This window comes from Bombus pyrosoma, linkage group LG6 (assembly GCF_014825855.1).
Source record: "Bombus pyrosoma isolate SC7728 linkage group LG6, ASM1482585v1, whole genome shotgun sequence".
NCBI lineage: Eukaryota > Metazoa > Arthropoda > Insecta > Hymenoptera > Apidae > Bombus > Bombus pyrosoma.
Window position 1 is genome coordinate 3444586 of NC_057775.1, and position 24042 is coordinate 3468627.

General features: G+C 39.4%; 4 protein-coding genes across 8 annotated transcripts in view; 1 reads left to right on the plus strand and 3 right to left on the minus strand.

The window, feature by feature from the left end:
* Window positions 1-29: 29 nt before the first annotated feature.
* Window positions 30-753, minus strand: LOC122568403 (cytochrome b-c1 complex subunit 8-like). Its single transcript, XM_043728103.1, has 2 exons — window positions 456-753; window positions 30-322 (listed from the first exon to the last, which is right to left on the minus strand). The coding sequence occupies exons 1-2, from the start codon at window positions 610-612 to the stop codon at window positions 228-230; spliced, it is 252 nt and encodes an 83-aa protein (XP_043584038.1). The 5' UTR covers window positions 613-753; the 3' UTR covers window positions 30-227.
* On the minus strand, window positions 634-2589 carry LOC122568397 (serine--tRNA synthetase-like protein Slimp). Its single transcript, XM_043728097.1, has 2 exons — window positions 1111-2589; window positions 634-772 (listed from the first exon to the last, which is right to left on the minus strand). The coding sequence occupies exon 1, from the start codon at window positions 2587-2589 to the stop codon at window positions 1138-1140; it is 1452 nt and encodes a 483-aa protein (XP_043584032.1). The 3' UTR covers window positions 634-772; window positions 1111-1137.
* An 87-nt stretch (window positions 2590-2676) lies between these two features.
* Window positions 2677-3781, minus strand: LOC122568402 (zinc finger protein 593 homolog). Its single transcript, XM_043728102.1, has 4 exons — window positions 3642-3781; window positions 3314-3463; window positions 3112-3212; window positions 2677-2917 (listed from the first exon to the last, which is right to left on the minus strand). Exons 2-4 carry the CDS (start codon window positions 3401-3403, stop codon window positions 2677-2679), a joined length of 432 nt encoding a protein of 143 aa, XP_043584037.1. The 5' UTR covers window positions 3404-3463; window positions 3642-3781.
* A 624-nt stretch (window positions 3782-4405) lies between these two features.
* Window positions 4406-24042, plus strand: part of LOC122568389 (AT-rich interactive domain-containing protein 2) — a 55188-nt gene continuing 35551 nt past the window's right edge. For 3 of the 5 annotated variants that reach the window (XM_043728067.1, XM_043728069.1, XM_043728071.1), the window contains exons 1-2: window positions 4414-5457; window positions 6710-6803. In XM_043728067.1, the coding sequence (XP_043584002.1) occupies window positions 5366-5457; window positions 6710-6803 (186 nt within the window). In that variant the 5' untranslated portion in view covers window positions 4414-5365. Of the gene's footprint in view, window positions 5458-6709; window positions 6804-24042 lie in introns of all 5 variants that reach the window. The other 2 variants (XM_043728072.1, XM_043728068.1) reach the window with 2 other exon arrangements.

A 24042-nucleotide genomic window follows, 5' to 3' on the forward strand; every position in this document is an offset into this window, starting at 1 on the left:
TCTCTGTTTCACTTCTAATCTTCATGTAATTGCTCTACATCACGTTTATTTAACCATATTATTCGTATTATTCTTTGTGCGAGTAAAACAAAATACTTGGTATAAAATCACGATAAAACGACAGAACAAGAAGACTATTATTGTTGTTGTTGTTGTTGTTGTTATTATTATTATTAACGAGGGCGGGCAACGAGTATAACGATTGTTATTGATCCGTTCTAATCGTTTTATGTATCTTTTTCGTATAATTTTCGATCCTTCCTTTTTGATCTTCTATATTCCTCGTTAGCCCATTTCATGATCACAACCGTCGATAGAAATGCTGCGACAAAATAAGTGCTAATTAGTTTTTCATTTCTCAACAATAAAATAGTAATATACGTAATCGTATTATAAAATTGTTAAGAAAATTTCATTATTCTTTCGCGCGCAATTTCGAGAATGCGTTATGTTACCTGGCGCCATCGGCACTAAAGCTTGCATCGACCGTCTCAAGAAATTCGGTAAGCCATGAGAAATGGATTTTGCCCAAAATCTTTGATGCGTTGCGCACAAGGTATAATACACAATTTTTCTTATGCGTACCGGTAATTCTCCAAATTGTAAAACCATGTTATATATTGATCTTTTGAGTTTACGACGGAAATAACGTGTACGCGACCCAACATACAGATTGGTATAAAATTTTCCAGGCGAAAGACAAAAGCATTTCGACTTTTAATGCTGCCTCCAACACGTATAAATGTACGATGTTTCAAGCATTTATACGTAACTATAAAAATAAACAACCAGATAAAGCAAACAACCATACGGATATTTACACGACTTTCTTAGGTGTTGATTAAATAAATCAAAATTCATTTCTTACCTATTCACATTCACAAATATATTTATTTCGAGAAAAAGTAAAAAGAAATATATATATATATATATATGTGTGTGTGTGCGCGCGCGTGTATGTATATATATATATATATATATATATATATATATAATGCTACACATATATAATATATACGATACAATATAACACTATAAATATAAACAAAATATGCTAGAAACGACAAACTCATCAAAAGGTATGCAGAAATCATGGTGTAAGACACTTACAAGTATTTAGAAATACATTTCCTAAATTTAGAAACAAGTATTATCTGCAGGCATATGTTCCAAGATTTTCTGTGGAATAACAAATTTATCTGGATTTTGTTCCAATAAGCATCCTAGAAGCCGTGGTACCGACAATACAGTGCCAGATATCACGGAAGGGAAGGATGACCCATCTACCGATCGATACATAATCTGCAATCTTTTACTAAAATATTCACCGTACACGGATATATGACCAACTTCGATGTATTGTCTCGAAAAGGGAGACCACAGTTCGAAAGATACGCGCATTGATTCCCAAGGCCGCAATTCTGACGATGACCTCAGCACAATTTGATAATGATCGCACACGTTATCGTACAACTTGCATACAGTGTTTAACAATCTTTCAAATTGCGTATGATACTCTTTACTTTTCCCATCCTTGACCAATATAAATGCAAGTGCAGCTGAAGCTTGACAAACAGTGAACAAACCAATTGGGGTAGAACCTGCTCGAAAAGGGGTGTATTGCCTCCCAGTGGAAAAGTATGCTATTGGAAAATGACGTGGATCTATTAACTGTTTTGCGTGCATTGCCAGAAATGAAAATAAACTTGCACCTCCAACAAGGTGCATACGATTCGGCGAGTCTTTATCTACTTCGCTAAAATTGTCTATTATAAAAGCATCTGCAGGATCTTCGTGATTTAAACCGGAGCCGTCTATTATTAAGCTACGACTAAAATCTGCGCCCGCTACTCTGATCATATTATCCGCACCAAGTATTTTTCCAGCGTAACTTAATATACCAAGTTCAAAAAGAGCTGCGTCGTTACATAAATAGTACTGCATTGGATTTCTATACTCCAACAAACCAAGATGTCTTCCAATTTCGATGTGATTCTTCTTATCCGGGTGTGAACGTTCATTTAAAGAATTAACACGTTTTAATACAACAGGACCCTGGACCGGTGTCCTTCCGTCTAATTCATTTGGTAATTCAAACATTTTTTGCAAGATACTTTGCTTCAAATTCTCTAAGGCATCTTTAATCATTCTCAAGTCGTGCTTTACTGCTGAGATTTGCAATTTTAATTTTGTAAATTCCGCTTGCTCCTCGGCGGTTAAGCTTTCTTGTTTTTCAAACAAAGGAACTAGTTTGTTCGATATCTCTTGGCTTCTCTGTTCCAATTTAGATTTATTCGTATGTACAGAATTGTAAAAGTCCCACATACTTTTAACATCCTTGGCGCCGAAATTTAATTTTCGCGCTACCAAATCTTGCTGTAACCTTTCGATATCTGTTAATCTTTTATCAAAGTCTATATATGGCTGTATAAATGAATAATATTCTTTGCCATTAACGTTTGAAATAAATAATGCAGAAGTATATCGCCTTTTAGAAATCCATAGCATATCGACAAATTTCAAAGTACTATGCGTTGCGCACTTACGAACCATACATTTCTCTATGAAACGTGCTACATGATTTGCCATTGTAACTATTTATAGACTTTTACGATTTTTATACGCTTCTATAAGTTTCTCGAAAACAAATTTCGTTTATAAAAAAAAAGTTAATTCCTATGCATCCACTTTTGCTATTTTAGTTTTTGGCGGAATGTCCGACTCAACGTCCATTTTGCAACTGTCACGACTTATCGTCTCAATTTTTCTCTTTTGTGGAGCGATATAACTTCCTTTGCCAGCTGCCCTCTCCGATTCCTCGATGGAATACGGTTCCAGCTCAAGCGCTTTCAGTCTTCGTTTATGAACTTTTGTCGTAAAATGATCGTTTAAAGCGATATCATTTATAAAGTATCTCCTACGGATAAAAATGAATTCTTTAGTACATTTCAACGTTCCCAATACAGAAGCAGAGACATCACGATATAGAGAATAACCATTTAAATGTAAAAATAATACATACGTACGCACAAAGGTTACAAAACAACAGAGTACATGTATCGAAAGGTTATATTACTTAAAATGATACATCACGTTACGTTATACACTCACGCGCAATGAATACAGTAGTATTGACCTGCCCCAGGTTTATCCAAGTCTACTTTCTGATTTAATAGCCTCTCTACATTTTTGTCATTCAAATCTTCATCGATCTAAAATAAAGAATATCGTGTAACAATTGCCGTTCGTACATATGCACCCACGTGGTGTATCATAAAGGTTAGGTTAGATTTTTAAAATTAAGTTATCATACCTCGTCCAAATCTTTCGTTCTTCTTTTAGTTCGCCAACCCTTTTTTAGATGTGTGTCCCCCCTGTGATATTTTTTACGTTTATAAGTCATTCCCAATGAAAGATTGATTTGCACGATGAATTTAAATCCCACTGCCTATCACGTTCACACCTGCAAAACGGTATTAGAACAAACAAGGAGTACGTATGTTTCGACGAAATGTGTGCAAATTCCCATGTCCAAAGGAACGCCTTCTATCCTCGATTTATTAAGACAAAACGATAAATAATAGTTATATATCAAATTCAATAATTCATGCAGTTGTAACAATTCAGTGTCGATTCATAACCTGTTTGAAAAAAATGCAAAGAAATAAGGTAAAGTGTGTGGTAAAAGTTTGATTTACGGCTCGTTCTCATCGAAATGAGCGTTAATCTTATAAAATCTTTAATTTTACACAAACGTTTACACGTTCGTCTTGAACATTCGCCAATGTATGAAGTGTATAAAATCAATGTGTACAAATTGATTATGTATATAATAGAATTTATAGTAGTTTCACGACTGCTGGAGACTTTTTAGCGTTGCTATTGGTCAAACGTCACGGTGGCTTCGCCTTTATGAGAATTCGTAAAAAGGTTATAATGGTGTGATAGAGTTTCCAGTGGTAAGTATCGTGAATGGTATTAAAATTCGCCGGTATTCTCCTGCGGTCGTAATTCTTTCAAACATTTGTTTGAAAATCAGCGAAATTGAGAGCAGATACATTTTTGTGAAATGGACTTGAAACATACAATATATCGACGAAGGTGATATTAGAAAGGGGAAATTTACAAATTGCCTGGAGAAAGTACGGATGATAAGGAAATGTTTAGCATCGAGCGTTTAACGTAAAAATACAAGAGAGATGAGAGTTAACTGAAGAAGAAGAGACTAGGATTAAAAAGAAAGAACATTCGTAAATGGGCATGCGCAGTAATTTGCTTTGAAACTGATGGTAATGCTGCGGCAGAACCGGCAGATGTCGGTATAATATCTTAGAGTAGGTCGCGCCTCTATCGGCGAAGCGTCACATCAATTCAAACGGTGCGCCAGTGACTTGAGGGGGGTCCACACCATTTTGAAAGTAAAAATACTGCGCGACCCGGGATTTTGTTTGTGCGGTTCGGCGAGGGTAAAAAAGCGGCGAGGGCTAGGCTGTGTGGTATGGTCGGGGCAACGCGGTGTCGCGCGTAAAATGACGTAGAATGTGCGAGGGTGTGCCGCGTGCGGTACGAGGTGTGTTAGCGGAAACGGTGTCGCGGTGTGTAGGGTCGGCGCTGACCGTAGCTATCGTAGCGTACGGGAAATTGGCTGTGGCTTCGCCAATGGATGCCAGGCAGGAGGAGACGCCATTTTGATATACGGGCGCACGTCAAGCGTTCGCTCGTAGGGAAACGCGGTCTCGAGTCGGTCTGCCGCTTCGCGTAGGACCGCGCAGGTGAATTCTGTGGTTCGCTCGGTTGAAGAGTATCGTTGGTACGAGTGCGTGGCGCAACGTATCCGAACGGTATCGTTGACAAGTGACAGGTGAATCGATCGGGCCGCGAGGAAAGTCGCGTTGCGGCCCCGTGCCCGTAACACGGTTCGCTCGGTTGATTGGTAGTGACTACTGTGTGTGGAACTACGTGTACATTCGGATTTTTCCCCACGCGGCCGAGAGTCGAGTGTGCACAGCGAGGGACAACGTAGCTAGTGTATATTGGTGCGCGGGGATCCGGGGTGGCGGTGTACGCGGCAGGGAAAAGCCGCTGCTGTCTCGTTGGTTTCGCGCGCGCGAGAGAGGCCACCGGCCGACACTTTGGGCCAGGACAAGACGACCCGATGTCGGGAGCGGGTCGCGACCCCGTGTCGACCCGTGGTCGTCCTCGTCCTCGCGTACCCATCTCTTTCATAGCACCAGGACACACCTGGCGTAAATGTGCTCTCATGAGCGCCCATGTGCACCTCTCTTTCTGCCTGCTGCCCTTACGTGCCCTGTAAATCCAGAGCACACCCCGATTAGCACGCCCACGCACTCTATCACTCGCGAATATGGCCAAGATCCTCAACAAGGACCCCGTCACCTACGAGAGGGAGAGGGACAACTTCCTTAAGGACCTCCGTCATTTCCATGAGACTAGAGGGTAAGCTGATTTTTCGATGCTTCTCATTCTTTCATTCCATTATTTATCTCTCTGTCTGGCTACTCTCTCGTACATCGACCATTATTTTCCGCTCCGTTTCCACGTTTGCATTCAACCTTTTTCTCTATTTTTCTTTTCTTTCCTTTTCCCTTTTTTCTTCTTTTTATTATTATTATTATTATTATTATTATTATTATTATTATTATTACTACTATTATTTATGTGTCTTCGTCGATTCGATCGCTGGAAACACTTATTCTCGTTCTATCGTTCTCGCGACGTTTCGAAAGTGATTCGGATTAACATTGCCTACCCAGAATGTAGTCAAAGTTGAGGTTATGTACGATTAGTTTAAAGTTTCCCAGAGAAACTCGCCTTTGTGCAAGCCATTTGTTTACGTGTGTTCCATGTTTTCTTTATCGACAATTATCGGTCGGCTATCTTATTGCGATTGAGGTTACGTTCGATCGAAATGAACAATATTATGATCAACTTGTTGATTTTTTTTCCTTTCTTTCATTCGAATTTATGTCGCTCGATATCGCGATTCTTGTAAACGCCAGGGTTTTTTCTTCATTCGATAACTGGATTTTAATGATATTAACACGAATGTACAAGTGTTTGAACAATCGAATAACTGCGAATCATTTCACGCGTAAACACTGTCCTTTATTACGTCATTGTTCATGTTTTATTAGTTTAGGAAACGGATACAAAGCAGTCTCGATGATCATACTAAACGGTTTTAACCTCAATCGAAATTTGTCTATCTGTCACTGAATCTGTGTATTCGTTGAATTCAATCAAACAATCGACATGTTTCCACCTAATTTATATTTTTAATAATTTATTAATTTTATATATTTTTTAATTAATTACGACATTAATATAAAAATATAATCTAACTCTGATATATATATATATATATATATATCAGATACACACACACACACACACACAATACTATACATGTCATGTATAATTTAATACATATTGACACCTCCTTATACCTCCATATACATAAATGTGCAAATACGCATACTGAAGAAAATCAAATGTCTTTATCGTTTAACAAATAAGGAGATAACAAGTTAATAAGTAATCTATCATTTGCCTCGGCGAATGCTAAGATTCAAAAAATAAAATTCACAGAACAGTGATTTATGCCATTATTTCTGTACTCTTTAATTATCACATTTTTCTATTATATCGTTGTCTTTTTTACACATTTCGTAAATTTGACACGTTTCAGGACTCCGTTCAAGAAAAATCCGAAAATCAATGGAAAAGATATAGATCTGTACTTGTTGTACGTTGTCGTTACTGCCCATGGCGGATGGATAAAGGTGAGTCCATACTGACATGTATGTATACATTTTTCTCTTCAGTTTTTCAAGTACTTTTCCCAACATGCCCCATGTGCAAAAATATTTGATATCCATAACTTTGTACGTAATTCTCACGTAACACAATGAACGAAAATGTCGGAAATATTATGTTTCTATGTATTATTAGCGAAACGTGTGAATAGGGTTTTATCACGTACCTAGATACGGTATATGCTCTCATTTTACACTCATTTTTACACTCATTTTTACACTCGTGATCCTTTCGTTTGAATCATTGTTTCCACACTAATTTATATTTCTCGATCATTTCTCTTTTAGATTATTATCATTGCAAATACGTGCAATATACCAAGGTTCATAGGATGATGCTTTGAATAAAAATAAGACACTATAATGAGAATATTTTTTTTTTTTTTTTGCTTCTCGTTATTCTTATATCATTTTATATAATAAAAAGAAGGATAATTTTATAATTTGATACTTTGAGTACGGATCACCCGTGTTCATACTGTTACGATACTTGTCCACACTTTAGGCACATTGAACGAGGTGTATCAATCGTTTATCTTTTATTTTATTTCAAGCACAATAAGAAAATGATACTCGAACACAAAGTTTATTGAATGTTTATATGTCTATTATATTCTAATAAAAACTTATTGCGTTATATCGCAATACCGCGACAAAGCTTCGAAACACGCAGAAAGTATTTATGTGGACTAAGAAATAAAGAAGTAAATCTCGGATAAGCTTACTTCACCGTTAGCAAACGTGTAACATTTATAAGATAATGAGCATTTTTATGAAATTTATCCGACGAAGGAGGTACGATCTGTTTCATACATTTCGGACGACCCAATTTCCTTGTCGTCAAACAATTGGCTTTTCTCAGTTCTAACCAATCTAGTTGGAATATATTCGACCGTACGTGGAGCAACATTTATTCACAAATCAGTTCCACGATCGTTTCGGTTCATTCCGTCACATTCCGTGTTTTCATTCCAAGTTACATGGCAGGGTGTCCATCCTACCGATCAGGTACTCGATTCGGTTCTGCGTATCGAAATCGCTTTGGCTCGTTTACCCAGCTCGAATTTCGAGTATGCGAATGCCTCGAGCGTCCGCGCACGCTCCTAGGCGCGGGAAGGACGCGAGTGGTCGCGTGCTCTTTGCAACGGAAGCCTCCCAAATCCAAGACCCACCAGTCTACTAAGTATGTACATGTATATATATATATGATATATATGCAACCCTTTTGCAACCCTTGAGGTAGAATTATTAAAAAATTAATAATCTGCAAATTAATCGTATAAATACAAATATTGCAAATTAATTAATAACCAAATTAAAAATGATAAATCAATCCAACCAAATACTAAATTTGATAGATACAACTTACTTTATAAAAAATTTTTGACTTGGGGTGCTCTACTGCTAGAAATACGCAAGGTTCGATTTATCACGCGTGATTAATAATCGAGCAATGCGTCCCGGAAACGCGGGAAAACGATTGTTTGGCGAAACGGGTACACTCGTTCGTCGATCACGTGCTTCGAAAATGAAACTTGATCGGCGCATTATATCGTAACAATGGCAAAATTTATAGCTCCTTTATTACGTGAAATCAAAGTAAATAACCTTGATGATAATTACATAAAAGTGTAACTAAATTGCTATTTTATATCTTTGTCTATGATATTTTTCAAGGAGAAAAGCAGTTCGCTCTACATGACATATTGGATGGTTACATTATTTGTTATATTGGCAGATTTTACTACCTATTATTGTATATTAGATATTATGGGATATGGCGGTTCACGTAAACAACGAAATACTGTAATATTCGCCTCTTTTGAACTACTAACCAACTACAACCATCTATGCAACGTTTACGCATAATTCTATTGGATAGTTTAATAGTCGGAGTATTTTATTTGAATTAAATTTACTGGGCGTGTACAGCCACGCGTTTGATATAAGCACAATTTTCTAAAACCATGTGGTGCATGTAAATATACATACATATACATATATTTTACAAAGAGCGTACAATTTTTCAATTTACTCGAGATACACTTACGAGCAGGAAATATGTATGCACATTGTGCATAGATGTAAAAAACGTGAAACTCGATGCGATCTAGAATACAATTATTTTGTTATACTTTTACACTCGCGATAGTTAGAGTTGCGATAGAGCATATTGGCAATTTTTTAACACAGGAAGCTCGCTGTATACATTTCTCGCGATTAACCTCGCCTAACCTCGATTTCCGATAATCGCGTCTTTCTCATCTGGAGAAGACCCAAAACCAAAAGGTCACCGCCCAACGTTACACAACGTGTACGGCACGAGCTCGTCAAGTTTATAAACAGTAATTTACGCGCGCGTGTTGTCATTCATGCATGTGGATTGACACGTACACGTAACATTATGGTTAACGAATCTTACGGAAACAAGAATGAATCGTGTTCGGGCATTTCTTACATTTTGACAAACACACGGCACTGTTCGCATAAAGCCAGATGCACGCTGACAGACAATTGTCCGTAGACACGTGTCGTACGCCAATCAGCATCTATCTCTCGTGGAAAATGCGCATACAGCGGGACACGAAATTCGAGTTCAGAAACAATTGGTGGATAAAAAAGCGAGACTACACCGACAGACAATTATCGGCAGGCATGCGTTGTTTTTCCAAGAGAATTCATTAGCATTATTATCTTTCGATCTTCGACATGTAGGTTTGGCGCACATTTTAATAAACTGAATCAATTCAGACGTAATTTCTTTAACGCGTCAAATAGATTTCTCTTTCCGATGGAAGAAATGCCTTTGGACGGAACGAACACCGAGGCCTTTGAGATGACTCGAATCGATTCAGAATTCAGTCTCGGATCTAATTTCTAACCATATTTTTCCAGATTTCTTACAAAGTAAAAGCAACTTTATAAAATAAATATATATATATGTATATGTATATATATAAAAAAAAGAAAAAAAATTGCTGGGGTTCGGTGTTAAAATTTACGAGAGAGCCTTGTTGCTACGGAACTGGGTTCACGGAGTGAAATTGACGATATCGAGTTGTCAACGATGTGTACACGTTATGTTTACGTCATGTATCGATATCACACGTACGAAGGTTCGCGCGTTTCTTTTCGCACACTCAAATTCTCAGAACATTTATTCATTCGAATGTTCGCCTCGATGTGGTTTCTTTGTATTATGCATATGGGAAACGATAGAATAGAATTCGTTTCCATACAACTTCTTGTTAATGTAAACTTGAATTCATTTCTTTTGAATATTTTATTTAACATTGGAAAACAACCTGTGAAGTTTGAACAGTGATTCAGGCATTTCAATGAGATAATTGGTCGTCCGTTTGATTCACATAGTAGTTTTCGATTCGTCTAACGTAACGAGATCTCTTTGCACTACGACGAGTAACGAAGTGATCGAAATGATTTTTTGAACGCGATATCCTTGTCTCTGCTACTCGCCGCTGCTGCCATAATTCGATCGGTTTATTTAAGAATAATACGTATCTATTTTTTCGCAGAATGAACCAATCTTTACGTTTGGTGATCGCAAAATTATTTCTTCGCGTTAAAGATAAGTTGTAAGAAAAACTTCTTACTATAGCTATAACTTTTCAAATCGATATTGGAACGTTGAGACATGCGTTCTGTTAAAGATAGAATTTTTGCTGGTTGTTTATGTCTGCGTCGTTGTTTCGTCGCTTTTTCGTTATACTCAAAACACCTCCGTGTAACGATTTTTGCAGTTAAAGTCAAAGTGTTCCCAACTACTTTTTCCTTCGAAATAATTTATTGGTAATGCGCTTTTTGTATTCGAACGGGCTTCCGCATCCTCGTGACGGCGTTCTCCACCGAGATAAACCAAGGATATTTCTTTACGCAATTACGAGAGGAACATACTGCTTCGGTTCAAAAAGTTGCAACCCTTTATAACGCATCGCTATAAGATTCTCTCGAATAGAATGTACGTTACATAGTTATAAAATAAGCTATTTCGTTCGCACAAGTTTCTGGATGATTGCTTCTCCAGAGTAAAAACCGTTGGTCTATGTTTTCTTAAGAACCGATTCGATTCATTACATATATATGTGCGTAGTGTGTGTAGTGTCGTATGTATGCACATAAACGTCGTACGTAGGTATGCACTTGTGCGGTGGCAGCGCTGCGGCATAACATGGCGAAACTTTTCACCTCTCTTCCTTCTCGTTGCATCTGCTAGCATCTTAACGTACGCCGTATCCGTCAAAATAACCACTATACACGTCCTTTCTTAAATACATCCGCCGCACCTTCTATGCAATGATCCACTACTTTCGCGCGTACAACTTTTTTTATAATTCGTTTCTCTGTTAGAATTTGAAATTTCTCGTTAGACATTGATATATAATTTATATCGCTTTCTACCGTAAACTGAATTTGAAATAACTATTTATAAGTTCGAGCATTATAGTTTATTCAAGTATACTTTACATTTGAAAACGAATAATACTTATTTTACATTTCATATCGATCATTTCGAAGAATTAGAAAAAATTACGATTTTTCTATAACGGATTAAGTCTACGGACGCCGCAATCAACAATTTTAATATTCGTTCCTTTGTTAGAAATACTTCATCGAATTGTCACTTTCCGGTAAAGTCGTACTACAGAACACGTTCCGCGCAATGAAAAGACGCGTCTGGCTTCTTCTCGTTCCCTTCTCCCATCGAATCTCCTTCTTCAACTTGCGAAAATGTGCAAACGCATATAGAGTCGAGAGAGGACGACTTATTCCTCGTCGAAGTTATCGTCAAGGGCACAACCCCCTGAAAAACTTGCATAACCTATACCACAGCGATTCCCAAGAATGAAAGAGAATCATGGTGAAAATTCCCCAGCGAATAGCAAAACTTTTATAAGAAACAAAATTTCATTAAACCTCTTATCTTTCCTTTTCTTTTTCCGCTAATTAAACTTATTGATGCAGATAAAGAGGTAAAAATATACCCACCATGGGAATTACACAGCTCTTCTCGCTTATTTGTCCTATTTCTAAAAAGCTCTTTTATTTCTTTCTTCCTGTGTATTTATGTATTTATGAGATTTACAATTTTTCGATCTTCGTCTCGGATTTTCACGCGATTCGGGATACCGCTTCACGTTGGTTCGAACGTGGTGGTCGAGCACAACGACGCAACGCTTCGCGCTCGAAAGGAAGCGGCGATGCAATCCAAGCGCAAAACTCTGAAATTCGTTTCTTCGGACTGTGGACGTTGCTGCAAAGGCGCCTTTTCCATCTTGAGGCAACGAATTGAGTGTTAGCGGTCGAATACTGCTATAAATTCCAATCCAAGCCACTGTTCTAGCAACTTTCGATCGATCGTTTCTCCATGCTCGATGTATCACAAATCATGATAGTCACAGTGCATCAACTATGCAACGACTTATCAAATCGTTTGTAATCGACGAATCAGAGAAAACGAAAACGACAACAACGAAATAGATCGAATTTGATTCTACCATAGAATTCCGACTGTAAAATACTCTCCTAGAATATCACCTTTTACATCCTTAAAAGTTGAGTTGGGTTGTTGAGGTCGTTGAAGCCGAAATTAAGCGTCGTTCTTCGCGGAAATAAGGCGTAAAAAATTTCGGCCAACCTGTTGATATGTGACGACGTACCCCCTCGTGGATTTTGACGATGCCTCTTTTTAAATATCGTACTCTTAACTTACTCTACGTACCCCTTACTCTGTATGGTTTTGGATCGTGAATAATGGCTTAGATTTCGGTTACTTTTTATTTTCTGACCGCGCGCGGCGGCACGAGGCGGCCGGTTAGGCTGTTATCATAAAGAGAACGGTAGCGATAAAATTGGCATTGACTGTGCCGTCACGTGTTTTGCCGCTTACCGCTTACCGCTTATCGCTTACCGCTTACCGCTTACCGCTCTGTACGATCATGACATTACGTGGATTTCTACGGTTATGAGTGTGTTAAGACCTTTTTGTCGGGAATGTTGTCAAAATCGTCCAGTTCCGTGGAAAGTTATCATTTTCGGCTTCAGCGACTTGAAACATCCTCGAAAATACACGTTCGAACAAAAAATTTTACAACTCGGATACTATACTTTACCCTAGAATTTGTTCAATAATTGTTCAATAACTGTTCCGGAAATCCAAACGTACGGACAATACGGAAGTTGATGCAAGGTCAGGGTCACTTGCAGAGAGGTATAATTCGGGGTGGGAGATAGATCATGAACCGAAAGTGGGAAGAAGGTGCGCGCAGAAGGGCGGGGGAGGGGAGGGGGCAAGGGAGCGAGGATGAGATGGTGCGAGTAGGGAATAAGAAAGAGGGAGAGAGAATATTATATGAGGAGGAGGAGGAGGAGGAGGTGGAGGAGGAGGAGGAGGTGGAGGAGGAGGAGGAGGTGGAGGAGGAGGAGGAGTTGGTGGTGCGGCGTGCGAGGGCTTCCCCTCAACAAGTGTGATCGAAGCTCGCTAGACTATATAACCCGCGGCTGGGTCGCGACTACGCTCAGACTCAGAATGCATCGTGGAGTGCGGATCTGTGATTCGAGCGGGTTGACGCCATGTTCTTCGTCGCGCGCCACCGGCAGGCAGACCTAGTCGATCAATTTGGTTATTACAACGAAGATAACGAGAGTATTCTTTACGGGGAAAATATCTTTAGGTATTTTAGCGTGTTCTCTTGCATTCTGTGATCCATCGACAGCTAATCGATTGGGTGGTTAAAAAGTAACTTTTGTTATTTAATTTACTATTTGACAAAGACAACTAATCGATTGGGTGGTTGAAAAATAATAAAACCAAAGCATCAAAATTCCTTCTTCCGTGTAACATATCCGCGATCATTTCTCTTGAGTTTAAATCACTCGGCGTAATTCAAGGTCAAGTATTTGAGATCAGATTTTTTAAATCTTGGACAAATTCTTAAATTTCCAGCGATGAGTAAATTCGGATAATACCTAATCTGATTGATCGATTCTACGAAGTATAATACGTACCTTATAAGAACGCAAGTCTTTTTCTGCAGTGACTCGTTACGGAAGTCGATTATGGAAATCAAGTCGGTTTTCCCAGCGTGCTTCTGAATCATATTGTTCTTTATCTATTAGCATATTATGTGTTTATTCTAAATCTATGCTCTTGCAACGTTCGAGCTCTAATTTAACGCCTTGAAGATACGTATAGAATACGTATACCTCGATGTATGCCCACTTAAAGCATCGTTAAAATATTTTTAACGAAATAGTTTTTAGAATTATTTTTATTCAAATGGAAGAGTTAACGTTTCCATTTCGAATTTAATGACGTGCGTGTTTCGCACGCATGAAATTTGAAAACATGCTAATGTAACACGAATCGCGAATTAGTATCACAAAGATGAATGAACTAAAATGGGATACCAACTTTTCTATAGTTTACAATTATCTACGGTAATGCACTTAGCTGCTGTATCTTTGCCCGGTTAACTGTCGCAGCGTTATCCCCACCACTTGTCGGAATTGTTAGCACGGGGCGAACATCCGTGTTATCTCTTGCTTAAGGTATTTGTAGCGTGGATTGGTTTTCTTACAATTTCTTTGAAATTTTGACGATACGTTATTTAGTATATTATATATAAAAAAAAAAAATCGTATATATGTATACATACATGATTCAATTTTTAAAGAGCCCGGTCTTACCGAAATGGAGATATTCGCCTTCAAAGTTGGAAGTTTTATCACCTAATGCCTGTAGTAAGTGGCTGAAAAAATGACTTTTTGATTAATTGCGGGAAAACCGCTTCTTACAAAGTCGCTAGAAAGCTAATATGTTGCGTGAAATGGCTAGAAGAATCTTTTTGTAGAAAAACGATTCAACTCCGACCTCGTGGTTTTCCAATAAAAGTAACGAGAAATATGTAATTTCGGCTTGCAAAGTGCAAGAGCGTATAATATGATGAGAAGTGCCGTTCTGGTCATTTCTGAATTGTTTGTTAGCGCGCGTGTAGAAAGTACAGACAGCCAAGAAATTCCTCCCTAGAGAGAGAATCTGGGACATGCGTGAAGAATATGACTTTCGAGGCTCCGCGTATGTTAGTTTTGTGGTGTATTGTCGCGCTACAAATACCTTAATATCGTCGATGACATCGCTATAGGTCGTCAAATCGGTAAAATTTTTCTTTTCTTTTCTCATATTTTATTATTGCAAGATTTTATCGATATGCTGACAATTTTGCGACGATAGTGATTACTAGACACGAAGACGATCGAGTAATTTATTACTGAACTTACTTTATTAATAGATAGTAAAATAGACATTTGCTCGAATGCTTTGAATGTTTATTAGTTGTAACGTATATTGCTAGTTTCTAAGTTAGTAATTATTTGACATTTTTTGCGTTACATTTGCGATACGTTGATGCGTTTGACGATACTTCTTTGCTGTCACCTGCCCATAACCTGTATCTCCCTCCATTTTACTTACCCCCATTAAAAAAAGTCTTCCAAGTGTCTTTGTTAAGAAATTCCCCGCCTTCACAGGGTCGTTAAAACGCTGTTCGCTCTTGGGAGGTTCACGATGTACCAACTTCTCGAAATCAATTGGTTTTTACCGCGCGACGGTCGCTTCGGCAAAAAGACAGAAAAGGAAAAAGAAAAAGAAAAAGAAAAAGAAAAGATATCTCGTATGTTCGCCCGGTTGAATTTATCAGCGCGTTACGAGGCTAAGTCACTCTACTCTGGTTAAGGAGTTGCCGGCGTGAAGTGAAAGTGTGTAGAGGTAGAAATTATTAGCGAGTCGCTGGTGTGTAGAGCGGATTCTTACAGAAGTAAAACGATTGGATAACTCGAAACTCATACTCGTGCGTGCACACGCGCATCAGACCGCTCTCCTGTCTGAATACATCTGCAAGTTTTTCGCGAGTGCGCGCGGGCGGGCTGGCGCGCGGGCGCGCGTTCGGCTACAAGAAATTCGAAATAAATTATAGCGATGTTCGAGCTGGACGCGTGTAGCCGGCTGTCCGTTCTACGCTCGCTTTTCTAATCCATAAACTTGTTCGTGCTTGGTTAAAGAAATGCCTCTACTGACTGCTACAGTCACGCAGTTACGCGTGTAATCGAGTAAATAAGAGTCTTATTCAGAAAGCTTTAAATACTTTTCTTCTTCTTATATCACATTCATTATTATCAACTTTGTAGATCGTTCTTATTATTATCGAAATTGATGAAGAAAACGAATTTGATTATAATCGTAATTAGCATCGTTATAACGGGTATCTGATAAAAATTGGAAAATTATTAATTTATTGCTGAAAATTCTATAGATCGTTTTGGGTACGAAATATTTACACGTTTGCAACAACTTTAATGATTTATCCTATTAAATGAAATTACTTACTTACTGCCGATAATGTAACGTTTTATGTTTACTAATTATCATCTGTTTTATGGGTACAGTGTTCGCACTGAATTTTATGAATACAAGTTTTGAATAGGCCTCGTATCGTTTATCGCGCTAGGATTCTTTCTTTACTCTTCATTTCACGTACTTTATTTAATCGAAATATCACAAACACGACATTATAATTAATAATATACGTTTAGCAGTAACCAATGTAAAGGAATGAAGTGGCAATGAGAGGAGCTACTGTTCTAAAATGTAACTTTTACAAAGGTAGAAGAGCTACGTTATACAGAGTTTGCGTGCCTTCGATAAATATATTCTTACGATAAAAAAAAATACTTTAGGTTCTTATCTTTATTTCCGTTCTCTAATTGTAATTGTTTTTAGTCGTATCTAGAGCGGTGTAATAGAACAGCAGCGTGAAACCAATGACAGTAACGAAATTGCAGAAAATGTGATAGCCTTATCGAGTGCATTATATGACCGCGCCTACTTTAAAATTGAAATCGTCGATTACCGAGATCAAGAAGAACCAGCATGCTCGCAGTTGATCATTAATCTTCTTTCTTTCTATTAATCGAAATACAGTAACGTAGAAAAGAAAACTAAAGCAAGAGGAAGAAGCATTCCTTTTTCTTGTGAAATTTATGAAATATTTTGTTGTTAATAAATTTCGATCCAAGGTATATAAATTGTAAAATCGTGCGGCTTTTTTGACGGGTGCTCCGTTATTATTTCAGTTACAAAAATATTTCAGCCACATTGAAACGTATAATGCTATTTATACTCGGTGACCAGATGGAAACGTTAAATGTCGATCAAAGTCCTGCGTGAACTCGATATACAGTTCCTGGAAAATAATAAATGAAGCTTAATATGTTTTGTGAATTGCTTTCGTTCTTACTTATGCAGGGTTACATATAATCTTGTTAAAAAGTAGCATTGAAAAAGGGTGCAGAAAAAATGTTTGTAGCCACGAGTAATGGTGTTAATTTTTAATGAAAAAATAAAGTACGATGCAAATCCACGATGTCACGATGTACTACGGAGTTATAAGAGTACAGAAATATTCGAGGTAATACGTTTCGCCTGTTCACATGTCGGTTCGCTGTTGCATACCAAGCGTGCTGGGTTCGTCAGTCTCGCACAGTTTGCTGCTAATCTAAATATTTTATCTGAGGTTCCAATTTCGAGATCATAGACCAGCTAGAAAATGAACGTGCTTCATTATTTTTAGCTATTTTCGGTCACACGAATGGATAATTCCAATTTTGCTGAATTCAATATTTCGTTAGAATGTTTGAAACGTCAAATGCAGAATTCTGTGAAACAATCAAGTAAAGACTAATTATGTTCTAAAATGTTTATAAGATTTGTAGAACATTTTTTATCTGATGAATCGATGTTAAATCGAAGATGAAGTAGAGTTCGAAGTGAGCTTCCCCTGGAGTTTATCCGCTGCACGAGCAAGTAGAAACACACGTGTAAAATCACCGAAACGCGCTGCGATCGAGCGACCAAGCAGATAAAAACATAGGCGTAAACCACGCGTAAAATAAATTGTAAAGCCTTTGCGTTTTATCGGGATTACGTGTGTTGTCAAAGAACCCAGTGGCGGAACATCACGCTCCTACCGGTTCCGGCAAGAAAAAGCGCGGGGCGGGGACAAGAGGAGGACAAGGAGGAGGAGGAGGAGGAGGAGGAAAAAAGAAAAAGAAAGGAGAGACCCCTTTGCAAACGAGAGGAGCCCCGGGAGAAAGAGCACGATTGCGAGAGCAGCGTAGAGTCAGAAGGATACGCTATGTACTTATGCAGAAAGAGACAGAGGGAAAGCGTTATACGTTCGCAAGTGTCCGGCTTGTTCAAGGGCGCGACTGGTATACGGGAGAGTCTTCGGATGGCCGTCAAATGGGCACGCAGCGTAGTCTGGCATTGGTCTGCTCGCTATACGCAGTGCGTGTAGCGTGCGAGGAATCCACGACGAAGTCGGTAATGCTGAGTCAGTCAGGTGCCGCGGCGCCTCTTACATCGCTTGTACTTGGAAATGGTAGGTGCGCACGTAACAGAGAGAAAGAGCGAGAGAGACGAAAGGAATAAGATATGGAACCTAAAGTATGTTAAAAGATCAGGATTAAAGAGAAAAGTATTACGATTGACCGTAAAAAGAAAGGGAACAAAGGGAAAAGAAGGAGGTAATAGAGAAAAGAGAAAGGCAAGATATAAAGGGGGAATGAAATGGAAAGAGAAAGAGACGAAGCGCTATTGTTGGGTAGGAGAGGGAGCGGGGCGTTCGCTGGTTCGCTCCCCGGTGATGAGGTACGGTCGATATGGCAACGCCGCGCCCTGGTACACGCATACCGGCATCACTGCCCGCCCAACCATCGAACAGTCGGCAACGTCGCTCTGGCAGTACGCGGGGGAGGGGACAGTCAAGCTCTCACACATCGAATGACGAGGAGACCGACCTCATGCCCTGCACACATGTGCAGCCGGGGACACCGAAGAGAACTGAGATGCCTGGCTGGCTGGTTGGTTGGTTGGTTGGTTGGTTGGTTGGTTGGTTGGTTGCTTGGTTGCTTGCTTGCTTGCTTGCTTGCTTGCTTGCTTGCTTGCTTGCTGCTGCTGCTGCTGCTGTTTCGCTTGTTTTCTTGCCTGCGCGACTGTCCCACGCACGCGCTTCACCGACGTGCATCTCTGTATCCAAATTGGCCAAGTACTTTTCACTTGGAGATTCGCTTTTTTGCTACGGAAAAAATAGGTATCTGCTCTCTCTCTCTCTCTCTCTTTCTCTCTCTCCTGTCTCTTCAAATTATTTAGCTTGTTCTGTGTTCTTTCGGAAAAAATCCATAATCAGAATTCTCGAACGGAGGAAAATGTTCGTCAAATGGAATATCGTTTTCATTGAAATATGAATTGTTTGACTGATTGAAACGCGGTACGTAGGAAGCGTTTACTTTTCCGTCGTTAGATCCCTGTTTCTGAAAATAAAATTCGGATCAAAAACGGTATATTCTTTATACGAAACGAGGCTGTTTCGCGTACCAAGTGCTTTTTGACAAGTATACCTTTCACGGATACGTACACGATACCGTTAAATCGACCAATTGAATGGTTCGACGTCGAATTACGTACATATGCTTCTCTTATAGCGCATTAAAGTATTACATTGGACTGGTTTCAAACGTGCGTGGCATCGTTTATAATACCAACATTGAACTTATACCCAAAAGGCTAAGGAAACGTCAAGTTTATCGTAAGAGCCTATATAACCTCGTTTCGAAGGATCGAGCTGGTAAGATCGGATCGCTGGCTCGCGAACGGTATTACTTCGATGGTCGCATGATTCGCTACAGTGGAGGCATTCCTCTTTTTGCTCGTCCCTCGATCGTAGGTAACGACACCTACTACCTCCTTGGCGAATGTCGCGTGTGGTGATGCCGTACGATCGGAGTAGCAAGTAACGCGGAGAGAAAGAGATGGAAAGAATTGGAAAGCGAGAATCGCTCGAGTGGAAGGGAGATGGTGGCATGCCGCGGCGTTGCCATTCTGTCAGCCGAGGGCAGACCACTTCCGAGAGTACGCCTCGTGGCGGCTATAGCGCGGCAACGTTGCTTCGACAAGATTAAATAGAGATAGCCTGAGGTATACGCTCCGCCGTGGTAAGATGGGCTCACCGTTAGTCGAGGAAGAAGTGAGACGGATAAAGGACAGCTAAAGGGAAGCATATCGCCTCAATTCGAACTCGTCGATCGTTCTCTTACCAACGCGAAAACGTCTAACGCGTCAAACTTTTTAAACGCGTCGCAGCCGTTGTTGATATTTCCTTTTCGTTTCTACGATTTTTCCTTTAGTTTCTTCCTTTCATGAAAATTAAAAGTGTATTTAGGATGCATATCGTGTATATACTGAAACGTCTGGATCAGCGGTATAAACGTTATTGTCGTGAGATTGGAAGCAGCCGAGTAACGCAACCATACCTAAATCATACCTCTAAATCATTAGAAATGTTCTAAACTAATGTTCTAATGTTCTAAAATGTGTTCGAGTATTGGACGATATTGTTACCAAGTTGAACCAATAAACCATTTGAGAACTAAATTAAATTGCAAATATAAATTGCATATCCACGTTTTAATCCATTAACTTTCATTGTATACGGTATATTTGCAATTGCAAAGCAAGTACTCCATTTATAGTTTGATCGCTAGTGCAAACTGCTATGCGTTAATGACTGTAAGGGGGAAATTCTGTATCTATCGTATACGGATAAAAGTGTGTTCGACTTGCCGTTGTCGCGACTCCGGAAGCAAGTTGGTTCGAGTTGACGCGTTATAGAATTTCTGGTACTGCGTCACCTTGACACCAAGTGAAATTTCCTTTTTAAACGAAATACAAAATATAAATAACTTGCCTGTACAATTAAAAGAATATGTCGCATATGAAAGACTAGGGTGGCATGTTTAAAGTCATCCAACGTTCCTAGTTACGTTTCCAAATTCAACTAATTCAGAGTCTTCTAATTCATTTTTAACGAAGCTCGAAACTTTCCATTTAGACACGTCGATATATAGAAAGTTGTGTTGGCGTCGTGTTGCTTTTGTCTGCGAACAGAACTCGTTGGAAATCTTTCGCGAATGCTTGCCTCGTCGAGCGATCGCGTTCGTGGGTGGGGTGGGCGAGATAAATACAGTAGCCCCCTCCCCCATGCTTGGAAAGTATCTCTCTCGCGTATAGAACTCTATAGAGGTGGAAAAATTGTCAGAAATATAGAATAAATCTTTTCACGTACATAAATATTTAACACCGACGTGTTAGAAGATACGTTTAACCTTAGAAAAATATGCGAACGATTATGAATCTATTATTTCCTTTTAGAATTCGCATCTATCGCATCTATCTATGCGGGGATTATGGTAGTTTTTCATTTTGTATTACGAGATCGTACGAAATCGTATTTGCGATCGTAGCCGGCAAGCAGAATTAGGAAAGTCGCGTAAAATCAGTTAGGCGCCGAACTATGCTTGTTCGGAACAATTGTTTTCAGGTTAATTACTCTTCGTGCTTGCTCTTACACCAAGACGAAGAAATATCGAGAAAATGTAGCCGATTCGTTTGGTTCACGAGCGACTCGTATGCAATTCCGAATATCAGCAATTCATTGGTACGACCGAGGCTTGCGTTAATTTACGACCTCGTCGTATTTCTTCTACCGATTATATATATTGTATTTATGTATTATATACGAGGATCTATGGTAATTGAAGCTTTTTTTGTCGTTCCCATTTCTGCGCCCTGCACGAGATACATGGGTATTAATGGCCTTGGCCGAGCAGTTGGTAAGCCATCGTTCGAACACGAGCCATCGCCAGAGGTCACTGTACTTATCTTTTCTCTTTCCTCTTGTTCGCTCCGTTCCTTTGTCACACCGGCTTCGACCCATTTGCGGCGTACGCATGTTCGCGCGCTTTCCGTGTCTCTCTACTTTGTCTCGTCTTGGCCCGTTGGCGAAGCTTTCTCGCCAACTTGTCAGCTGGAACGCCTGCGACCGTGGTTCTCTTTTTAACGAAAAACACCTTTTGCTCACCAAGTTGAAAACGAATGCTTCTCCGCAGCTGGTGTTTTCTTACCGACTCGATGCTGATTGTGTCGATTACTTTCCGTCGATTATTTTCGATATTCGAAGAAACAATTTTCCACCATCTATATAGGATCGAGTGAAGATATTTGTATCAATTGGAGTCGGTAGAATATCGATTCGCACCTGACTAGTTTAGAGACATTTTTGTAATACTTTTGTATCGATGTGCGCGTAGAAGAACCATACATAACTTGCCCATGAACCTGAAGATTCGAAATATTATTTAATTTTTGACATTGAAAATGGTGGAAAAGCTGAGCGCGTGTTTCTTAATCTGTATTATCTGTGGCGGCAGTCTGGTAGCTGGATAACCCGTTGGCACACGCGCCATTATAGAATGATCGTAAAAGCGGCGGTAGTTATCTGAAACGAGCGTGGCGTTCGGTTTAAGATAGATCGTGCCGTCGCGGTCTAATCCTCGCGTTATTAATACTCGCGTGGTTCGAGAAGTAACGCGTAACAATAATTCCCATTATCGCATTTACGTTATCTGTAATGGATTGAGAATTGAAATTTGTATGATTTTTAGATGCCATCAAGAGGGTTAGCTGTTCAAATGAGGTGATGTTTTGATGAAAACGAGCGAATCTGTACAAACTAAATCCTGAATAAAACTTGTGAAATTCAATTATACGGTATTTCATTCATTTCTGACGTTTGATTATATTTCTAACGTTATGCGACGATCGTTAATATTTGAAGAAAAACTTTGGTTTGCGCGTTAAAAGTGAATTTTTTTGCTTTGTTTAAGGGAAATATTATTATTATTAATATTATTATTATCATTATTTACGTGAAAGTCGCGCGTATTTGCGAAGCGTATTGCCACGCATAGAAGCGTAAAAAAAAAAAAAAAATGAAAGATTCGATATTATTAAATTTTATTTTCAGCTTTCAATTTTCTGCAAATTTTCAAGCGATGGGAATCGTAGTGTAGTACCCACTATACCTGTTTGCGAGCAATATGGTACAAAGGAAAATAAAATTGTACCTGAAAAAGTGTTCAGTTTTCTAGACATTGCGCTTCGCGTCATTTCGTTCCACGATAGGAAGGAATTTTTGATCAGATACTGCAACGTGGGCGGCCATCGTAATAAGTTGAGTCTGGCGGATACGGTATCTCATTGGAACACACTCGTCGCACTGTGACTCTGGTAGATTAGTTTATCTTATGTAACGAGTTAGTATGGAGACAGAGAAAGAGTATGGCCATTGTTTGGTTTGCGACAACTGTGTGCGCACAACGTGGCAGCCGCGTGAGTTCGCAGATGTGTCTCGACCGTCGACCGTCGACCGTCGACCGTCGACCGTCGTCCGTTGGTCGTTGGCCGTCGGCCGTCGTTCGTTGCCCGTCGTGTTGCGTCGGTTCGAGCTATTCGCCCAAAAAGCGTATTCATATACCGATATTTACACACCGTCCGTTTCGTTAAACGGCCGTTGCGTTTCGTGCTTTGCTGAACGAAAAACCGAAATCTTCGAGATGTTGAAATACATAAATATTTTCTGTATAAGACGTTGAAAGAGAAACGATAGGTTAGAAGATGTTGCTTGTAGCATTTCGATGTAGCACGAATATCGGTGTCCACGTCAATCTTCCGATAGACAGATTATCTTTCGTATTTTCGAAACAGCTACGTACATACGTACGCACGATGCACAACGCACGATGGTTGTTCGTCAGGTAGCGGAGAATACTCGGGAATGTTTTCGAGTGCGCATTTATCGAGAAAGAAATCGAAGAAAACTGTATTTTCTCTGTGAACAAATTTGAAAAATCGATTTCCTCCGTTGGTCCGTTTGCGTCTGCTATATCTCAGCCGAGGTGGCACTCGTACACGTTATCCGCGAAGCCGATGGACCGGACGAACCTGCTAACGGCGAAACATTTGATTTCTCGAAATGCCAGACTTTGAATCGCATACCGCGTTCATTAATCAATTATCGACCGAATAATTTTCGACGCTACGTCCGATAAAAATTCTATTTATTGATATGACAATTTTCTCCGGTATAAATTTGGTTTGAAAAGTTTGAAGCTAGATTAGAGTTAAAAAATTTAGTCGATTTGTAACGCTTTTAAAACTTGTTTCTTTATTTCATTTGAGAAATTCGGATTTGTACGTGCGTACGTGCAACAACGAGGATATGGTCCTGAAATA